Raw genomic sequence first — 19,266 nt, 5'->3', positions numbered from 1 at the left:
CATTACAGGAAGGATGTGGAGGCTTTGGAGAGGGTGCAGAGGAGGTTTACCAGGATGTTGCCTGGTATGGAGGGGAGATCCTATGAGGAGAGGCTGAGGGATTTGGGGTTGTTTTCACTGGAAAGAAGGCGGCTAAGAGGGGATCTTATTGAAACATATAAGATGATTAGAGGTTTAGATAGGGTGGATAGTGATAGCCTTTTTCCTCTGATGGAAAAATCTAGCACGAGGGGGCATGGCTTTAAACTAAGGGGGGGTAGTTATAGGACAGATGTCAGGGGTAGGTTCTTTACCCAGAGGGTGGTGAGGGATTGGAATGCCCTGCCTGCTGCAGTTGTAAATGCGCCTAGTTTGGGGGCGTTTAAGAGGTCTGTGGATAGGTTTATGGACGAAAAGGGATTGGTTTAGGTTAGTGGGTCATTGTTGTTGTTTTTTTTAACTGGTCGGCGCAACATCGTGGGCCGAAGGGCCTGTTCTGCGCTGTAATGTTCTATGTTCTATAACCCTGTCAGTGTGACTGAGGAAGTATTGTCTCTGTTTTAAAAGAAAGTGCATTTATGTACCAACTTTTACAAAATCTGGGGAAGATGGTAGAGTAGTGGTAATGTCACTGGGCTATTAATCGAAGGCTAAGGCTAGTGGTTTGGCAACATCCGTCAACTGGTAGAATTCAAAATTCAATTAATGAATCTGGAATATGATGTTAATCTCTGAAGTGGTGACCACAGGACTATCATCCATTGTTGTAAAAACCCATCTGATTCACTAATGCCCTTCAGGGGAGGAAATCCGCCGTCCTTACCCTGTCCGGCCTACATGTGACTCCAGACCTACAGCAATGTGGTTAACTCCTAGCTGTCCACCGAAATGTCTCAATGTGCGTTGGACTTCAAGACAATTAGGAATGGGGCAACCAATACTGGTTGCCGACATCCCATGAAAGAATAAAGAGAAAAGAATTTCAAAGTGCTTGGTAATTACTGGAGATTTTTTTCCTCAGACTTTAAGATACAAAGTCTGAGGACATGTACCAACCAATTCAAAAACAGCTTCTTCTCTGCTGCCATCAGACTTTTGAATGGACCTACCTCGGACTAAGGTGATCTTCCTCTACCCTAGTTATGACTATAACACTACATCCTGCACCCTCTCCTTTCCTTCTCTATGTACAGTATGCTTTATCTGTATAGCGCATAAGAAACAATACTTTTCAATGTGTGCTAATACATGTGACAAGAATACCATCAAATCAAACCAAAGTCTGCATGTTCTCCCTGCGGGGGTTTTCCTCCGGGTGCTCCGGTTTCCTCCCCCAGTCTGAAAGGTGTGCTGGTTAGGTGCGTTGGCCATGCTAAATTCTCCCTCAGTGTACCCAAACAGGAGTGTGAGGACTGAGAGATTCTCCAAAATAATGACACTGGATATCTTACATCTACCTGAAAATAGGAGACTGGCCCTCTGTTTAGCATCTCAGCTGAAAGACAGCACCTCCAACAGTGCAGCACTCCTGCACTCATTCTGTACTGCACTGGCAGAGTTGTGCATTAAGGGAATCAGCTTCTGCTGATGTACTTGACTCACTGATGGGATGGCATTATATAAATTCACCAGCCAAACTCCCAAATGTCTACAATTCTTTTTTTTTAACCAAGCTGCAAACTAATCCGCTGTGTTTGTTCAGTATTTTGTATAATATTCATAGTATTCCTATTGCAATTTGTTCCTGCATATCACAATGGAATGTCCCTCAATCTACACTGCAGCCCCAGAAGTTAGACAAGCCCCACTGATGTTGAGCCAAGGCAAAAGATCAACCATGATCGAACTGAATGGGCTCAACGGTCTTAATGGTCTTCTCCTGTTGCTATTTCTTATGTTCTCAAATGTAAATTGGTAAAATTAATGGTCAAACAATTGACACATTTGTGCAACTTCCCTTTGTCTGCTATTTGCACAGAGGCGTTGTTATTTAAAGCAAGGAGAGTTCATTTCAGTTTTAAAACAAGATTGCATTGAGTGTTGGCCTATTATTCTCAACTGTAACAATATTGTTGGCTAATATTGTTCGAGATGGTAATGATAATCAGCCATAATGACTGTAGGCCATTAAAGAGAGACAATTGGTTACATATAGAATAAAACTATACATGAACAGATATATAAGGAGAAAATAGATAACTACAAAAGACAAAAGGAATAAAAGATGGTAGGCAGCTGATTCCACGCACCCACCACCCTCTGAGTGAAAAACTTACCCCTAACATCTCCTCTGTACCTACTCCCCAGCACCCTAAACCTGTGTCCTCTTGTGGCAGCCATTTCAGCCCTGGGAAAAAGCCTCTGGGAATCCACTTGATCAATACCTTTCAACATCTTATACACCTCTATCAGGTCACCTCTCATCCTTCGTCTCTCTAAGGAGAAAAGACTGAGCTCTCTCAACCTATCCTCATAAGGCATGCCACCCAATCCAGGCAACATCCTTGTAAATCTCCTCTGCACCCTTTCTATGGCTCCCACATCCTTCCTGTAATGAGGCGACCAGAACTGAACACAGTACTCCGAGTGGGGTCTGACCAGGGTCTTATACAGCTGCAGCTCATAAAAGATGGAGTAGAATAGGAGGAAGATAATTTTGAGCTTAAATACTGGCAGGGAGCTGTTAGGCTTTTTCTGTGCTCTAAATTCTATGTATTTAGATTATTAGCTAGTAAAAGGGCAATTTCCAATAAGGGGCAGAATGAAAGGCCACAGCAAGCGTGGCCGACACGCTTCCTAACTGAAAATCACTTGCTCTCCACCCTTCCCTCCATCCCCAACACAATAAATAGACATTTTGTATTGGGTTCTACACAAACTGACAAGAAGATTTCATACCAATCAAAGCATTGTCTCCTAAAAGCCTATAAAGTAATTTATATGAAAGGACACCATACCACACACACACATTAGACACTGGAACAGACTACATCTTATATCCTGTAAATGATTAGACAATAATCATATACCAAACTGCACATGGACACTTTATATGCATCAACTATTACCCGCACTTTGGGTGAATCAAGACTGATTTCAAAGTGTCCCATGCTAACTCATCCCATTCTAGGATCTCAAACTGGGCTTCCTGGCCTCTCGCCAACTTGCCTTCCTCATACAATACACAATCATTGAACCAATCACTAAAATCCCTCTCACTGGACATGATGTTTTGATTCAGTTTGCTTCCTATCCTATCTTTCGCAACCATGGGATTGTCTTGCACGGTGGAACATGACCCTTCAACTTGATTGCTCCACATCCTAAAAAAATCTACAACCTTATCAAAGGCTACGTGTTTTCAACTGTAATAACTGTCCTCAAGAAAACAAATCTTATCATTTTAATATTGTCCAGGTCGATAACGTAGAAACATAGAAAAACTAAAGCACAACACAGGCCCTTCGGCCCACAAAGTTGTGCTGAACATGTCCCTACCTTAGAGATTACTAAGCTTACCTGTAACCCTCTATCTTACTAAGTTCCATGTACTCAAATCCACCTCCACAACCTTCATAAAAACCTTGATAAACCTTGATAACCTTATAACATTGATAAAAAAAATTGTATTTTATAAAAGCTTGATTTACAGAAATTGTCAGTATTACTTCAATTACATTTAAAAGAAAATTTAACAAAACTCTAGTTTATTCTATTTTCTGAATTGAAATTTGGGTATTAAAATTAACAAAAGTTACTTTGAGTCCTTAAAAAGGCTGATTTTTGCACTTAAACCTTAGTCATTAAGTTCATCTGTCTCCTAACTACACTTTGGCCAGAAAAGAGTTGAACCCCTCATTAAGACTTTCTTACACCAGTTTAAATTTGCATCTGGCATGGTGTAACTTCAGTCCAATTTGGAGCTCAATTTTAAACGTGAACCATTTGAACCAACTGATATATCATAAATACACTATTTGATATTTTTATGTTAGTGGTGCATTGAATCTTGACCTAGTTGCTCTATACAAATCCAAAACCAAGGACAGATTTGCAATTACATAGCACTTTTTTACATTCTCAGGTTGTACCAAAACACTTCGCCAGCCAATGAAATACTTCTGAAGTCTAGGTGTTGTTGTAACGTTGGAAATATGGCAGCCAAATTGCACAAACCAGGATCTCTCAAACCTCAAAGTATTAATGACCAGTCCAAAAATATGTGTGTTAGGTGGATTGGCTATGCTAAATTGCCCTTAGTGACAGGAGGATTAGCTAGGGTAAATGCATGGAGTTATAGGGATAGGGCCTGAGTGGGATTGTGGTCAGTGCAGACTCGATGGACCGAATGGCTTTCTTTTGCATTGCAGGATTCTATGATTCTACGATTGATTCGATGAGGCCATTTGTTTTGGTGATATTGGTTAAGGAATCAATAATGAGAATAAATATTGACACAAAGGGGAATTCCTTTACCCTTTTTCAAATGGTACCATATATCTTTGCACCCACTTGAGAGGGCAAATGTCTAAGTCTCATCTCAAAAATAACACATCCAACAGTGCAGCACACCCTTAGTGCTGTTGGAGTGTATTGGTCCAGATGTTGTGCTTAATTCATGGGAGTTGAGACTTGAACTCAAAGCTTCCCACCTCAGGAGCAAGAGTTCATCCAAGTACAACACACAAACCTCAGTGTGATTCACATTTAGCAGCATAACTCTGATATGACAGGTCAACACATCATTCCCCACAGATAGATGGGTGTGAGGCTATTAACTTCAATTTTAATTCTAACCCAGTCTCAAAAAATTATTTGATGAATCATCATAGAAGGTGTACAGTACAGACGAGGCCATTTGGCTCTTTGGGTCTGCACCCCCTCTCTGACTGAGTATCCCAGGCCTTCTTCCCTCCCCATCCCTGTAAGCCCACACACTTTCCACGGCTAATCTCCATAAACCTACACATCTCTAGACACTAAAGGGCAATATAGCTTGGCCAATACACCTAACCTGCACATCGTCCTTCCCCAAACTGTGAACAGAAACTGAAGCACCCTGAGGAAACCCATGCAGACATGAAGAGAATATGCAACAGTCACCCAAGGCCAGAATTGAAGCTGTTGAGCTGTGGAGCAGCAGTGCCACCAATGTGCCACCATACCACCCCAAAGCTCTGAATGTGTGCAGCACCTAGTGTCGATCAGTTAAAACATCCAAGACTACAAATAATGTTGCTGTCTGATTGGGAGCTGGATGGGTTGTGGTGGGTTAGTCACTCACCTGGACATGGATTCAACTCCAGCCCAGATTGTTAGGATGGATGTCTTGTTATCCTTCAGAGAAACATGACTACAATCTTGCTCTGAATGGGACAGGTCCTGCAGCACACAAGTGCCCATAATGTTGTACCAATGTGCACTGTCATACAATGGCCCAACTACAGCTGGTGTGGGAAATAAAAAAAATGACAGAAGGAATGCTTGGTGTTAATATTGAAGAAGCTGAAATGTGTTCCCTCCCGCAGCACTAACAGCAAAAGAATTAGAAAAAACCCTGCAATCAAAAGTAACATTACTGAATGATTTTATTTATTAGTGGGACATGGCCATCACTGGCTGGCCAGCATTTATTGCCCATCCTCAATTGCCACATTGCTGTGGCTCTGGAGTCACATGTAGGCCAGACTAAGTAAGGACAGCAGATTTCCTTCCCTAAAGGACACTAGTGTATCAGATGGGCTTTTCCAATAATGGTTTCATGGTCATCATTGGACTTTTAGTTCCAGATTTTTTTTTATTGAATTTAAATTCTATCATCTGCCGTGGCAGGATTCAAACCCAGGTCCCCAGAATATTCGCTGAGTTTCTGGATTAATAGTCTAGCGATAATACCACTAGCCCGTCACCTCCCCATTGAGTCATAAGATGAACTTCTCTCAATTATAATCCTGATTCTAAAACACAGTTTTAATCTCTCACAACCTTAAATTTGCAATAAAGTGCTTCTGTTTATCAAAATAACACCTTAATTCAATTACTCATAACGCAAAGGCTAAATTTACAAGGTTATATTTACAGATTCTGGTGAGGCACCAACTCACTTTCTCTCTCCACAGATGCTGTCTGACCTACTGAACATTTCCAGCATTTCAGAGTTCAGGCATCTGCAATATCCTTGCATTTACTGTATATGATGCAAAGCTGTTTAACAGAAGCATAATGTGGAGATGCTGGCGCTGGACTGGGGTAAACACAGTGAGAAGTCTCACAACACCAGGTTAAAGTCCAACAGGTTTATTTGATAATAAACACCACAACGCCAGAACTCTCCACTCACCTGGCGAAGGAACAGCATCCCGAAAGCTTGTGGCGTTTGCTATCAAATAAACCTGTTGGACTTTAACCTGGTGTTGTGAGACTTCTAACAGAAGCATAACCAGATATAACAGCCAAAGGTGGAGATTTTGGCGGTGGGGAAGGGTGTGACCTGGAGGTAGTTGGGCTGGGAGGCTATGGAGCTAAAGAGAGGTAAGATCAGGAAGGGATTTGAACACAAGGATGTAAATGTTAAATGGACCATTGAAGAACAAGACTTTATCTCTAAATATTGCTACAATCATGATAACATTTCATGCTAACAGCACTGCTGCAATAATGTTATCCTAACCAGTGCTATCATTATTTCAGTTAGCTACTGGCCAATTGATGAACCAAGCTCTTTAGGGAGACGATGGAAAGAGATAAAGTTGCCTTTGCAATGTCAAGGCAATGGGTCAAGTGCTGGAAAATTGGATTAAAATGATTAGGTGGTTTATCTTTAACCAGAGCAGTTGTAATGGGCTGAAGGGCCTTTTTCTGTGCTGTGCATTCATATGATTCAATGACTTGGGCCACTTGTTATTTTAAAAGAGATCTGGCGTCAGCTCTGTCTGTTCTCACTGCTACGACAACCCACACAATTCCAGCCTTCAACAAATACCCCAAAGTTTATTTACTTTATTTATTAGTGTCACAAGTAGGCTTCCATTAACACTGCAATGAAGTTACCGTGAAAATGCCCTGGTTGCCACTCTCCGGCACCTGTTTGGGTGCACTGAGGGACAATTTAGCATGGTCAATCCACCTAAACAGCATGTCTTTTGGGCTGTGGGATGAAATCGGAGCACCCAGAGGAAACCCACACAGACATGGGGAGAACATGCAGACTCTGCATAGACAGTGACCCAAGGCTGGGATTGAACCCGAGTCTCTGGCGCTGTGAGACAGCAATGCTAATCATTGTGCTACCGCAAAGCTTTGAATATGCTCAGTATCTATGTTGACCAATTATACAGTCACAAAAACATTAGCCAGAATTTGCAGGAGAGGACATCTCATCAGATTCCCAGTGAATCAGGCTTTTATTTTGTGATCCTTTAGCTTAAAATACTTTGCTGGAAATGTGAGCTGACAGCAACATGACCCAGGTAATGGGGAATCTGGGATCTGAGTGGATAGCAGGAGAAATTGTTATCTCCTATTAATCAATAATATCTAAAAATTGAGGAAGAGACAGATAATGATGGAAAAGGAAATTGGGTGAACCAGCGAAAAATAGAGGGAAAGAGATTATATTAAGAAAGAAGAAAGGAAAAGTAAACTAAATTTTTTTTTAACCAGCACTGATCAGGGATCGGCCAATTAATCCCTTTCTCGGATGCTGGGATTGAGTGGGATTACGGGAAAATGAACCTCATCATTTAAAAGGGTCTTCAAATGGTTAAACATCAGGTATTTTAATTAATTTTTACAGGGGCCATTCTTGATGTGTGGGAAGATTTGCAGTCAGGTCAGATTTTTGTCAGGTCAAGGTCCAAGAGGTGTTAATTTTTGAACAATTTGTGGTCATTTACAATTCTTCCTCAATACAGTTGCCACCCCCCTCCCCTCCCCACCAAACACACACACACACAAACCAATAATAGACAGAGCATTAAATGTCTCCTGATTCCTCCAACACCTGTCCAGTGGAATCACTCCGATAGCTGAATGCTTTGAAATGGGAAAGCTGGGAATTATTATATTGATGCGTTCTGCAATAAATTCACAATCCCTCTATCATTAAGAATAACATTTCTTTATAACTAACTTTAGTAGATTCCCAGCAAACTACCAAAGTAGCTGCACATTACAATGTGTGAACTGACTTTTGAATAATAATGTTTTAAACACAGTGAACATTGAATGAATTCTTCAGAAGGAACTGAAGATCAGGGACAGTTTTTAAGTGTTTCCAAATTTACTCTGGTTGCAAATGTGTTATTCCAATGAGCCAGGGTGGAGTGACAGGATTCCTTCATCCTCCCAACCCCTCACACACACCCCACTCCTCTCCACCACCCCACCCCTCTCTCCGCCAGCACTAAACCCTAACCCTCTCTCAACCACCCTCACCCCTCTCTCCACCACCCCAATCCTCCCTCAGTTCAGCCACATGCATTCTCATTCACTCCAATAGGAAATTTGGCAAATTAGTTATGACTATCACCAATTTTTACAGATGCACCATAGAAAGCATTGTTTCTTGTTATATCACAGCTTGGTATGGCTCCTGCTCTACCCAAGACCGCAAGAAACTGCAAAAAGTCGTGAATGTAGCCCAACGTATCACGTAAGTCAGCCTCCCATCCACTTACTCTGTCTACACTTCCCGCTGCCTCAGAAAAATGGATAATTAAGGACCACACACACCCTAGACATTCTCTCTTCTACCTTCTTCCTTCGGGAAAAAGATACAAAAGTCTGTGGTCATGTACCAAACAATTCAAGAACAGCTTATTCACTGCTGCCATCAGACTTTTGAATGGACCTATCTCATGTTAAATTGATCTTTCTCTACACCCTAACTATGACTGTAACACTGCATTCTGCACTCCCTCCTTTCCTTCCCTATGAACGGTATGCTTTGTCTGTATAGCAATGCCAGGAACAATACTTTTCACTATCTACTAATAAATGTGACATTAATAAATCAACTCAGATCAAACTTCTCATTTCTGTACAATGATATATGGAAATCCTACTGAGAGCATCAAACACTTCCTATAACTCTTGCTATTTAAAAATATATATGAATTGTTTATTCAAGCAATTTCCCTTCCGGATGAAGATTGCAGTGATGTGCTAGTCATACTGACTAACCAAGAGTTCACCAGTACCATTGGTTGGTTATTTCTGGAGTATGATATCAGGTCAATCCCGGAGCTGATCAGTAAATTATTGCTCACTCAGGGTTGTTCGGCCAATTCCCTATTTCACTTTGGGGACTCCTCCTTCCCTTGCCCAGTATTCCCTGACTGGAAGGTGCAGTTGGATATCCCCAACCCTGCTCCCACCCCAGGGTATGTCACTCCGAAATACCTTTATCCAGCACTGGCCCAAAGATAGCCAGGTTATCATTGACAGTGGTACAGTTCCATCTCCTCCCCCTGAACTGGTGCTGGCACTCCTGGATGCCGATCTTCACCCCCTCAGCCACGCTGGGCATGATCTCGATGTAGTTCCTGCAGAAGCGAAGCTGCTTGGGGACCAGGCCAGGGATGCTGCCGCACAGGATGGGCTGAGAACCCAGAGAGGAATACTGGTGCCCCAGAGCCAGAGACCTGTACAAGACAAGAGCTGGTTAAAACAGTGCATTGCACCCTAAGTAATGCACCAAAACAAACATTGCACCTGTCAGAAATAAAGACAAAATCCTACACCTTACATTCTTACATAACTCCTCATACAGTTCCAGCCCTGCCGTTTTGTCTATTGGCTTCAAGCATGGACACAATGGGCCAAAAGGCCTTTCATTGAGGTTCCTGACTGTTGCAGCTTGAATATATTACCTTTCTGATGCAATGGGGAATTGCCCTGATCGAGTCACCAGTGGGCTGATTTAAGTTGAATAAATTCCACTTTAACTGCGTGCGGGAATTCCCAACCACCCAATTTTACCAACACTTGACGCAGGTCAGATTATTTGAGGCCAGACAATGCCCCCCTCCTCTCGCCCCCATCCCGTCCATTATTTGTCTACAGGACTGGATGCTTGGCTGCTCTGCTAGTTGTTTCCTCATTTGAAAACACACGTTCATATTAGATCTTGTTGTGAAATAGTTTCTCTGGTGGTTTTATTGGAGACAGCCCTACTGAGTTCACATCGTGTACAAAACTATAATACAAGCACTCCCACAGTGACAATCAAATGACAAGATATTGCAGAAAGAACTGGAAATATAATCAACTAGGCTCTAACAACCGTGACACATGGGTGATGTTGAAGCTCAGTGATACATGGGTGATCTCTAAGTACAGTGATACACGGGTGATGTCTAAGCACAATGGTACATGGGTGACGTCTAAGTACAGTGATACATGGGTGATCTCTAAGTACAGTGATACACGGGTGATGTCTAAGCACAATGGTACATGGGTGATGTCTAAGTACAGTGATACATAGGTGATGTTTAAGCAGAGTGATACATGGGTGATATCTAAGTACAGTGATACATGGGTGATCTCTAAGTACAGTAATACATAGGTGATGTTTAAGCAGAGTGATACATGGGTGATCTCTAAGTACAGTGATACATGGGTGATATCTAAGTACAGTGATACATGGGTGATCTCTAAGTACAGTGATACATAGGTGATGTTTAAGCAGAGTGATACATGGGTGATGTCTAAGTACAGTGATACATAGGTGATGTTTAAGCAGAGTGATACATGGGTGATGTCTAAGTACAGTGATACATGGGTGATCTCTAAGTACAGTGATACATGGGTGATCTCTAAGTACAGTGATACATAGGTGATGTTTAAGCAGAGTGATACATGGGTGATGTCTAAGTACAGTGATACATGGGTGATCTCTAAGTACAGTGATACATGGGTGATCTCGTGATCTCTAAGTACAGTGACAAATGTGCTAAGTGCCGCAATTGCTAGAAATCTGAAATTAAAAACTGCAAATGTTGGGGACACGCAGCAGGCTGGCCTACCCTCTCCACAGATGCTGACGGGTCTGCTGAATGTTTCAGCACTTGCTGGGGTTTTATTTCAGGCTGGTTGCTGTGAATTTGGGATCAAATGAAAAGAGTGGAACACTTGGGACATATCCATGGGTACAATAAATATTCAAAGAAATTGAAAAGATTCCAGGATTTCAGTTAAAAGGATGATAAACTTTATGTACAAGCTCTGATTTTGAACTGTACATGTGCTGTACATGTTTTAATAAGCAACTTCCATTTGGGAGAGCGTTTCGACAGAGGGGTCTATAATAATCAGTTGATTTGAGTAGAACCAGATAAAACAGATCCAAGAGATTATTGGTGGTTTTCATATAGGGTATCTATGTCATAATTATTTTGCATCCTAGTCCTTTAACTCACAACCTCCTTCACTCATCCTTCCCAAAACTGAGATTGCTCCATGATTATGCTTGGCCAGGTATGGCAGTGGTTTGCCGTTGCCGTCTACGGTTTGGCTGACCGGAAAACTCTCCCACTTGTAAGTGGAAAGATTTATAGGCTGATTATCAATCTGTCTGACCACATTATGCGAGCATTTCCCCATGGCCATCAAGCCGTGAAGTGGGATGAGAACCCAGAACCTCTGGTCTTAGAGGTTCATATCACAAACACACAAAACCTCCCTTACCTCCTCGGACTTAATCTAATAATTCTGAAATGATGAAATAGTGATGTCTTGGAAACATTTTAGTCTGTGCCTAATGTGGCCAAACAGATTGCCCGCCTGTTGTTCTGATTTCCCACAATTAGAGGGGGGAAAATATAAAGAAAGTGGTAAAAGCCTTTATATTCCTGGAAAAAAATACCTAACCCACATTTCCTTATATTAGTAAACTGACTGGCAAAAAAAAGACAATCTTTAAATAGTCTTAATGTTTATTGAAAAATTGACCTATCTATGCTGGAAGGTTGCAACTGTTGTAACTATTAAATCAAAATGCTCAGTTACTGATTGTTTCTTTGTATAATGCGCATTTACCTACTCCAAGGATATCAACTCTGACTTCCGTTAGCAGCTGTCTACCGAGTGGGATTGTAATATTAAATATAAATGTACTTTTGGTGACTCTGCATTTGGTGGAAATTGGTGAAACTTAGCAACAAAAACTCTGTGGATGCGGCACTGAATAATTATCCCAATGCCACCCAAACCAAACACTTTCACCATCTCCCTTCTCCTGTTGATAATTCCCACCATACAGATATTTTAATATCAGTCAGCGAAAGAAGTGAACCGACAAATTCACAACAGATCTGGTTAAATAATTGATCTGAATCTTGATTTTGAGGGAGGGGGGTGGATATGCAACAGTAAGTTTGGATTACCGCTTGTTTCAGTAGTTGAGAGCATAGAATATGTTAAATCATTCATTTTGCAATTCATTATTGTCAATCAAATCTTTAATGTCGTGTTAAACAAAATTACAAATTAATACTGTGTACGAAAACATATTTAAAGAAACATTTGCACTGTAAATATAGCTGATAGGTGACTCTATCTAGAATACATGTATGTACCAATATGTAAAAGGACCCACACATGATGAATATACATTACACGCCATGCATGTAGAAACATAATCAAACATGGGTGACATGAATGGAAAGACATACTGGTTACGGACATTAGCCATGCTAAGTTGTCCCTCAATGTACCTGAACAGGCATCGGAGTGTGGTGACTAGGGATTTTCACAGTAAGTTCATTGCAATGTTAATGTAAGCCTACTTGTGACTAATAAATAAACTTCATATGTACACCAGCATGCATTACTACTAGAGCCACACGTAACAGTTTTTAAAGGAATTATCAATGTTGAAGCTAAGTTCTGATTTCAAATTCACAATCATGCAAAGGTGTGTTGTAGAACATAAATGAAACATTCTCTTTTGTGTACATCCTTGTCAATAACATTAAAACAGACATATGTACTCAACTTACGTACCATAAACCCACATACGTATGTATTTTTCTGCATGTACATATAATCATACAGAGAAATATAGTTGATACATATGCACTAATATGTATGTTGAAAAGAGAGACGTGCTGCTAAAGTTTTTCATCTTACACTCATCAGGACAAAGAGTGTCAAATTTCAATCACAACAATTTATCCTACAGGAAAAAGGTGCTGATTGATGGCAAGCCAACCCTGATTGGCCAAGTATTCCCATGGAAACAGCAATGGAGATCCAAAGGCTCCCTGAGATCCCAGGTATTTCCAAAAAAGGTGCAAAGCTTGTGCAGATTCCTTTTGGATCCAAAGAATAGGTCTCATTGTTTGGATGTGTATCACTTCTAGCAAGTATAAATAAGCCATGTTATGAGCTTGAATGATTAACTTAAATTGGTTGTTAGAGTAGCTATTAGCCCACTCGTGATTGTTCACCGATGCTGCCCAACTGCAAATCACTTACAACAGTAGATGTTTTGTTTGGATTTTGCAAGGGCAGGCTGGTTGAATAAGATATGTACTCAAACTGTGCTATTTGTATCACTGAGATGTACGGCCACCTTATCTGGTATAGCGCTGGCATTGAACAATTAGAGGGAGAGGAGTTGCAATAGAGTGAGAGAGAGACAAAAGCAGAAGGGGAGACATATAGGGAGAATGAACAACATGTAGGCAACAGAGAAAGGTAATAGAAACTATGTTCTCTGACTTACCACAAGAGGTTTGCTAATAGATATAATATATAGATACATGTGCACTTGCTTAAAGTTCACACACATTTCCATACATGTAGATATAATAAATACATGTGTTCCTAAACTCATAGCTAATATATCCACAAATACACAGATATAGTGAAAATAATTATACCATGAAGATAATGATACACAGATACTTATGCACACATGTTTAAAGGGTAGGTATACAACTACTCACATCTATATCTGCCCAATCAAAATCTGTAGGTATTTCTAGAAACTCTTTCTTTCTGATATTAGATTTTTGGGTCCATTTTAACTCCTTTTGTGTCCATTGTTCAAACAGGAAAGTTAAATTTCAACTGCCTGGCCTCACTTTGAAATTTGAGTTGAAATTCAATTAGTTGTTTGGAAAAACTGTTTCACCAATAAATCCCTATAAATCACTCAACATACTTCCAGAAGATTCATTATTTACCAGTTTTTAAAATCACTAAATGCTAAAAATTTAATCTGTAGTATTTAGATTAAAAATCCCAGCTAGTCCATTCACAACATGACATACAGATTGAGATAGAAAGAAAGGGACATGCAGATAAATAGCAGCCAGCATAATGTTTCACATCTTTTCACATTTATTTATTACAAAGCAAGCAACTTGAATGTAGAAGAAAACAAAGCTTTTAGTTGAAGAAAATAGATAAGAGGGCAGGACAGAAGTAGATTGAGGATGAGCATTGCCAGACATCTGGCCTCTTGTCACCTGCCCTCAGGCTGAGCTGGTAAAAGTAAGGTGGGATGTATAGAAGGTTAAAAGTGAAGTGACTGACAAGAGAGCAAGGGGAGATGAGGATATACTGTCTGATTCAAAACAGAAGAGGTGAGGTTGTAATGGTTCAGGATTAGGTGTGAAGGGCAACAATCACAGTAAGGGCATATTAAGGGAAAGGGCTAGTGAGAGGGCAAAGTAGTCAAAAAGACATGACTTGGATTGAGGAATGGCAGAAAGTAGGTAAGGGGTAAAGAGTGGAAAGGGTTGAGAGCCAAATTTTATCCAGAACTCCCATGAGAAAGCATGTCCTGCACTTCTGATGGATTCAATACCCTTCCCACCACCCTGTAAGAAAAAAAGGTGAGATGTAGAAAAAAGCAGAGAGAAAATTAAATGCAAAGAGGGCATAGAATTTAAACATATATACATAATATATTGCAATATATTAATTATATCAACAGGTGGATTTCATATGGAGTTCATATATGCACACACATAACAGACATATAGACTCATGAACATATAAATATGATAAATGTACCCATATGAACATATAACTGGTACATACCCACACTCTACAAACATTACAAAACACAAATGTGTCAGGCAGGAAAAGGCCAGCTGATCTATCAAACCAGTCCCACGTTGAAAATGAATGGGCTGTTATTATGACTATTAACCTCTTCAGTCATTCCGCACCACCACCAGCCCCCACCCCCCGCCCCCGCCACCCCACCTCACTCTCTGCATCACCACCCCTAGCCAAGTAATGTCCGGGAAGAGGAGGAAATTCCCAGACAACAAGGGTAAGATGTCTGAAAAGTTCATTTTCAATTCCTTCAAAGACATACAGGCAAACACACATAGAACTACAGACAGAACCCAAATGGACAGATGTAATGGACGCATAGATACATGCACACGTGCCAGAGATACATGCCCATGCACGTAAATCTGTAATATAGACTAAAAATCATACCTACACATATCATTCCGTTATATATGTACTACATGCACCAAATATATAACATACATATCTTATATACACCTATAAATATATAGCAAATGCGCTTATATTTGACGGGATCAATCAGTATAAATAGTACTTCAGTTTGGCAGTCTATTATGAGCCTATGTAATAGTCATTAAATACTGACTACACTGAAGAACAGCCAAGCCGGAGGCCAGAGAGGTTTAGAAAACAGTTGGAGGCTTTTGTTGGAACAACACCCGCTCAGGTTTATTATTAGAGGGTGAGGATTGTGATTGGCTCGTCATCCTTCATTAAAGCACTGGATCAAATCCCGATCTATTACACAGGCTAAGATAAAACATCAGGGAATTGAAGATCGAGTGCTCGGGACAAAGTGGACACTTAAATAAAATTAACACAAGCAATAACATGGATCCCTTAACCCACTTTCTGGGTGAAATGATTCGACTGTTTAATATCACCACATTCTCTCAAATGGTGCAGGGAAATCGACCCCTCCTTAATAAAATTTTATCGAGGATGTCAAAACATACAGTGCAGTGTGGCACAGGGTGAGCGGACTATCGGAGTATCTGAGCACCATGACATACAGAGGGTGATGTCCTTCCTGGGTGTGTAATTTTATTAATTAACCGTTCACCAGCTTCTTTCCCTGGGGATTTGATATGCGAATATTTATTGCAATTTTCCATCATGACAGCAAAAAGAGGGGTCCTGAAAGGCTTTTTGAAAATAATTGACACTTGCCAGGATCAAATAAATTGGCTCTTCTGACAGATAACTTCAAGTATTAAACTCACCAGCTTAGGACATCTTCCCTTGAAGTCACTCCCGTTTCTTTTTAACCTCAGTGACTTTTCAACCCCAAAATCTGAAGCGATCAGAATTTACAACCTGGTCTTCCCCATGCGATTAAGGTCAATAGCAAAAGCGTTTACCGACGCTACCATATCACAGTGACAACTCTGCGGCGAGCAGCTCATAACTGAGGAGTGCTGGGGAACTAACCACACTCAAGACGAATTTACTGTTTGCCTGGAGTGTGTAAACCGTGTGCAGGCGGGAGGGATAAATGGAAAAAAAGTATGACGATGACCATCACTATAAGATTTGTTATAGGAAATTGCTTAATTAGATACCAACATCCAACTTTACACCGATTACAGTGAATGCACTTTTACAATTACTTTTGAATATATATTTGACACATTTATAGCTGTTTAATACTATTGTATTCAGAGTATTCAGAGAGATCAGAATATCAAGGGTCTAGCCAGTTGCCTCTAGGTGTTAACCTTGGTTTGAGTGGGAGCGCGGACGGTGTGGCAGAAAGCAGTGGGCTTAAGGCCAAGTTCAATAGCTGAGGCTGTTATTTCAGTAGTTGCTGCCTTTTAGGATTCAGGATTAAACAGAGTCTACCCAGTTAACTGAACAGAGAAGATCTTCATGACAGATTCCAATAGCAGCCAGTTCAGCTGGTGCTCTGGACAATGATTATCCCTCAGCCGTCATACATTAGCATTTCTTGCCATCTGAAGTGAGCTTAATGTACACATCTTGGCTACCAAATTTCCCTTAAAAAATACTCAATCGGCCTCATGAGATTGTGAAGGGTACTATGAGAATGTCCCATTTTTAAAAAAAGCTGCACTATCGAAAGTGTTAAGATGGACAGACACGGTTTTACCTTCCATTCTCACGGTTTGAAACAAGCGGGTGAGCTGATACAGGTTGTGGGTGCCCTGTCCCGACCCGAACATATCACCTGAAGCAGCTGTCAGTCAATGCGGGTGAGGGGCACTTTGTCTGAGTGCATCCTACTCCAGCAGACAGGCAGCTATAGAAATGATGGGTAAACTGGGTACATAGACTAAAATATAATTGCGACAACCACAAAGAAACAGCGGCTATTAGAGGCCAGAATGCGAGTTTAACTTGAACTTCACAACACACCCGCCTCCACAGATCGACATTTTAAAGTGCTAAAACTTGGATCGCTTTTGAATTTATAACCGCAGCTGGGCCGTAAAAATATCTATTATATTTCCGGGGCAATTACTTTACTATGATGAATGAATTATTCTTAAACATTTCATGTTAGGCTTTGAATAGCAGACAAGAGGCTGTCCCTGGCTGTAACTGCTGCGTCCTACTGGGATTACACAGGATATCTCCCCAAGATCCTACTCCTTCGCCCCTTCCCCATTTTAACTTCCTGCCTCCCCACACCCGCCACACACACACACACACACACACAGCTTGATTAGTGTGTCATTAGCGGTGACCCCTGACCCTTCACCTTGATGTTGGGGTTTATTTGGCGAACGAATATTTGATCATCGGTTTTAAGATAGTCCCGGTCAACGGCGAATTTATTCCAAGCGAAATGAACAGAGAAGTGTTGGCTTTGGTATCTACTCGGCCAGATGCCTTTTTAGTTTCTGGGAAACAAACAGTCTTGCATTGGAGCAAAGTTTGCAGAAGGATTCTGCCCCAGACTCTGTTCCTGGAGTGGGGCGCTATCATTCGCCAGGGACTTGTTGCTTTGCATGTATTTCAATCTCATGATCGACCTGTTTTAGTGACATGGGTGTCCCCACAGGGCAATGTTTACTGTCCATTCCAAATCGCCCTGGGGGCGAAGGTACTGGCGATACCACCCAGTGGGACTCATTCGGCCATTCCAGAGAGCAGCGAGCGCTCAGCCACATTGCTGGGGGTAAATTCGGAGTCGAAATTTCCTCCCTTAATGGACCAGGCGGCGCTTCAAGACAATTCGGTTGTTTCATGATCACCTTACCGACTTTGTAATTAATGAACTGGATTCAACACCGGACTGCAGTGTGGCTATTTAAACGCATGTCTCTGGATCACCAAACCCAGTCTCATCAGCTCAGGATTATTATCTATAGCCTGACACACTCTGCAAACAGCAATGCCCTGTTTTAACACTTTGGATAGTAAAATCGACCCAGCTAAGGTTACAAACTCAAAACGATATAGGCCCTTGCAATTTCAGTTCCAAGATTTTGTACGATATAGTACACAAAACTGGAGATGTTTCAGTAAATTTAGATATTTCAGACGCATAGGCTTCAATCGAAATATCTTTAGCCATCGTTTTATTTTTCTAATCCGTCTAGGAATTCGTTTAGACACCCTTCATATTCTCTGGCTTTGACTCCACGGTTCTGAGTCCACTCTCTTTGACACCGCCAACAGCCAACTATAAATCGCATTGTTCTCCCCGAGGGCTGCGTTTCAGACTCAAGATTCACTTTTCTCCTCCACCGCCCCCCCCCCGCCCCCTGTAATATGACAACTGGTTTCAAGTCTTTTCTTGAGAGAGCATTGTTGCTGATTCAGAACCTATCCTTTGTAACTGAATCGATTCTCTGCGATTGGACTAGGGTTTGAGACTGATGCAAACACACACACACACACGTGTATACGTAGAGGAAAAGTTACACACACACACACAGGTTAAAATAAAAGAAAAATACCGCGAATGCCGGAAACCTGAAATACAACGAAAAATTCTGGGTTAACTCAGCAGGTCCGGCAGCATCTGTGGAGAGAGAAACACTGTTAACGTTTCGAGTCTATTTGGCCTTTCTACAGAACATACGTGGGCACCAGATCTGTAGCAAGATCATGAGTCGTGAAATCTGTTCCTCTCTCTCCACCGATGGTACCAGATCTGCTGAGTTTATCCAGCACTTTCCGTTTTAATTACACACACATTCATCCGGGTATATTGATATGTGTGCAAATGTTTCTCTCCATATTATGTAGAAATGAGTGCAT

General features: G+C 41.1%; 1 protein-coding gene across 1 annotated transcript in view; it reads right to left on the bottom strand.

Annotated features, from left to right (window-relative positions):
* Window positions 1-19,266, bottom strand: part of LOC145358981 (proto-oncogene Wnt-3) — a 97,118-nt gene that overhangs the window by 62,335 nt on the left and 15,517 nt on the right. Inside the window, exon 2 of the mRNA XM_080213340.1 lies at window positions 9,382-9,623. Within this exon, the coding sequence (XP_080069466.1) occupies window positions 9,382-9,623 (242 nt within the window). The remainder of the gene's footprint in view (window positions 1-9,381; window positions 9,624-19,266) is intronic.

The sequence above is a fragment of the Carcharhinus amblyrhynchos genome, chromosome 27 (genome assembly GCF_965287045.1).
Source record: "Carcharhinus amblyrhynchos chromosome 27, sCarAmb.v2.hapA, whole genome shotgun sequence".
Taxonomy (NCBI): domain Eukaryota; kingdom Metazoa; phylum Chordata; class Chondrichthyes; order Carcharhiniformes; family Carcharhinidae; genus Carcharhinus; species Carcharhinus amblyrhynchos.
This window is presented reverse-complemented; position numbering and strand designations above follow the sequence as displayed.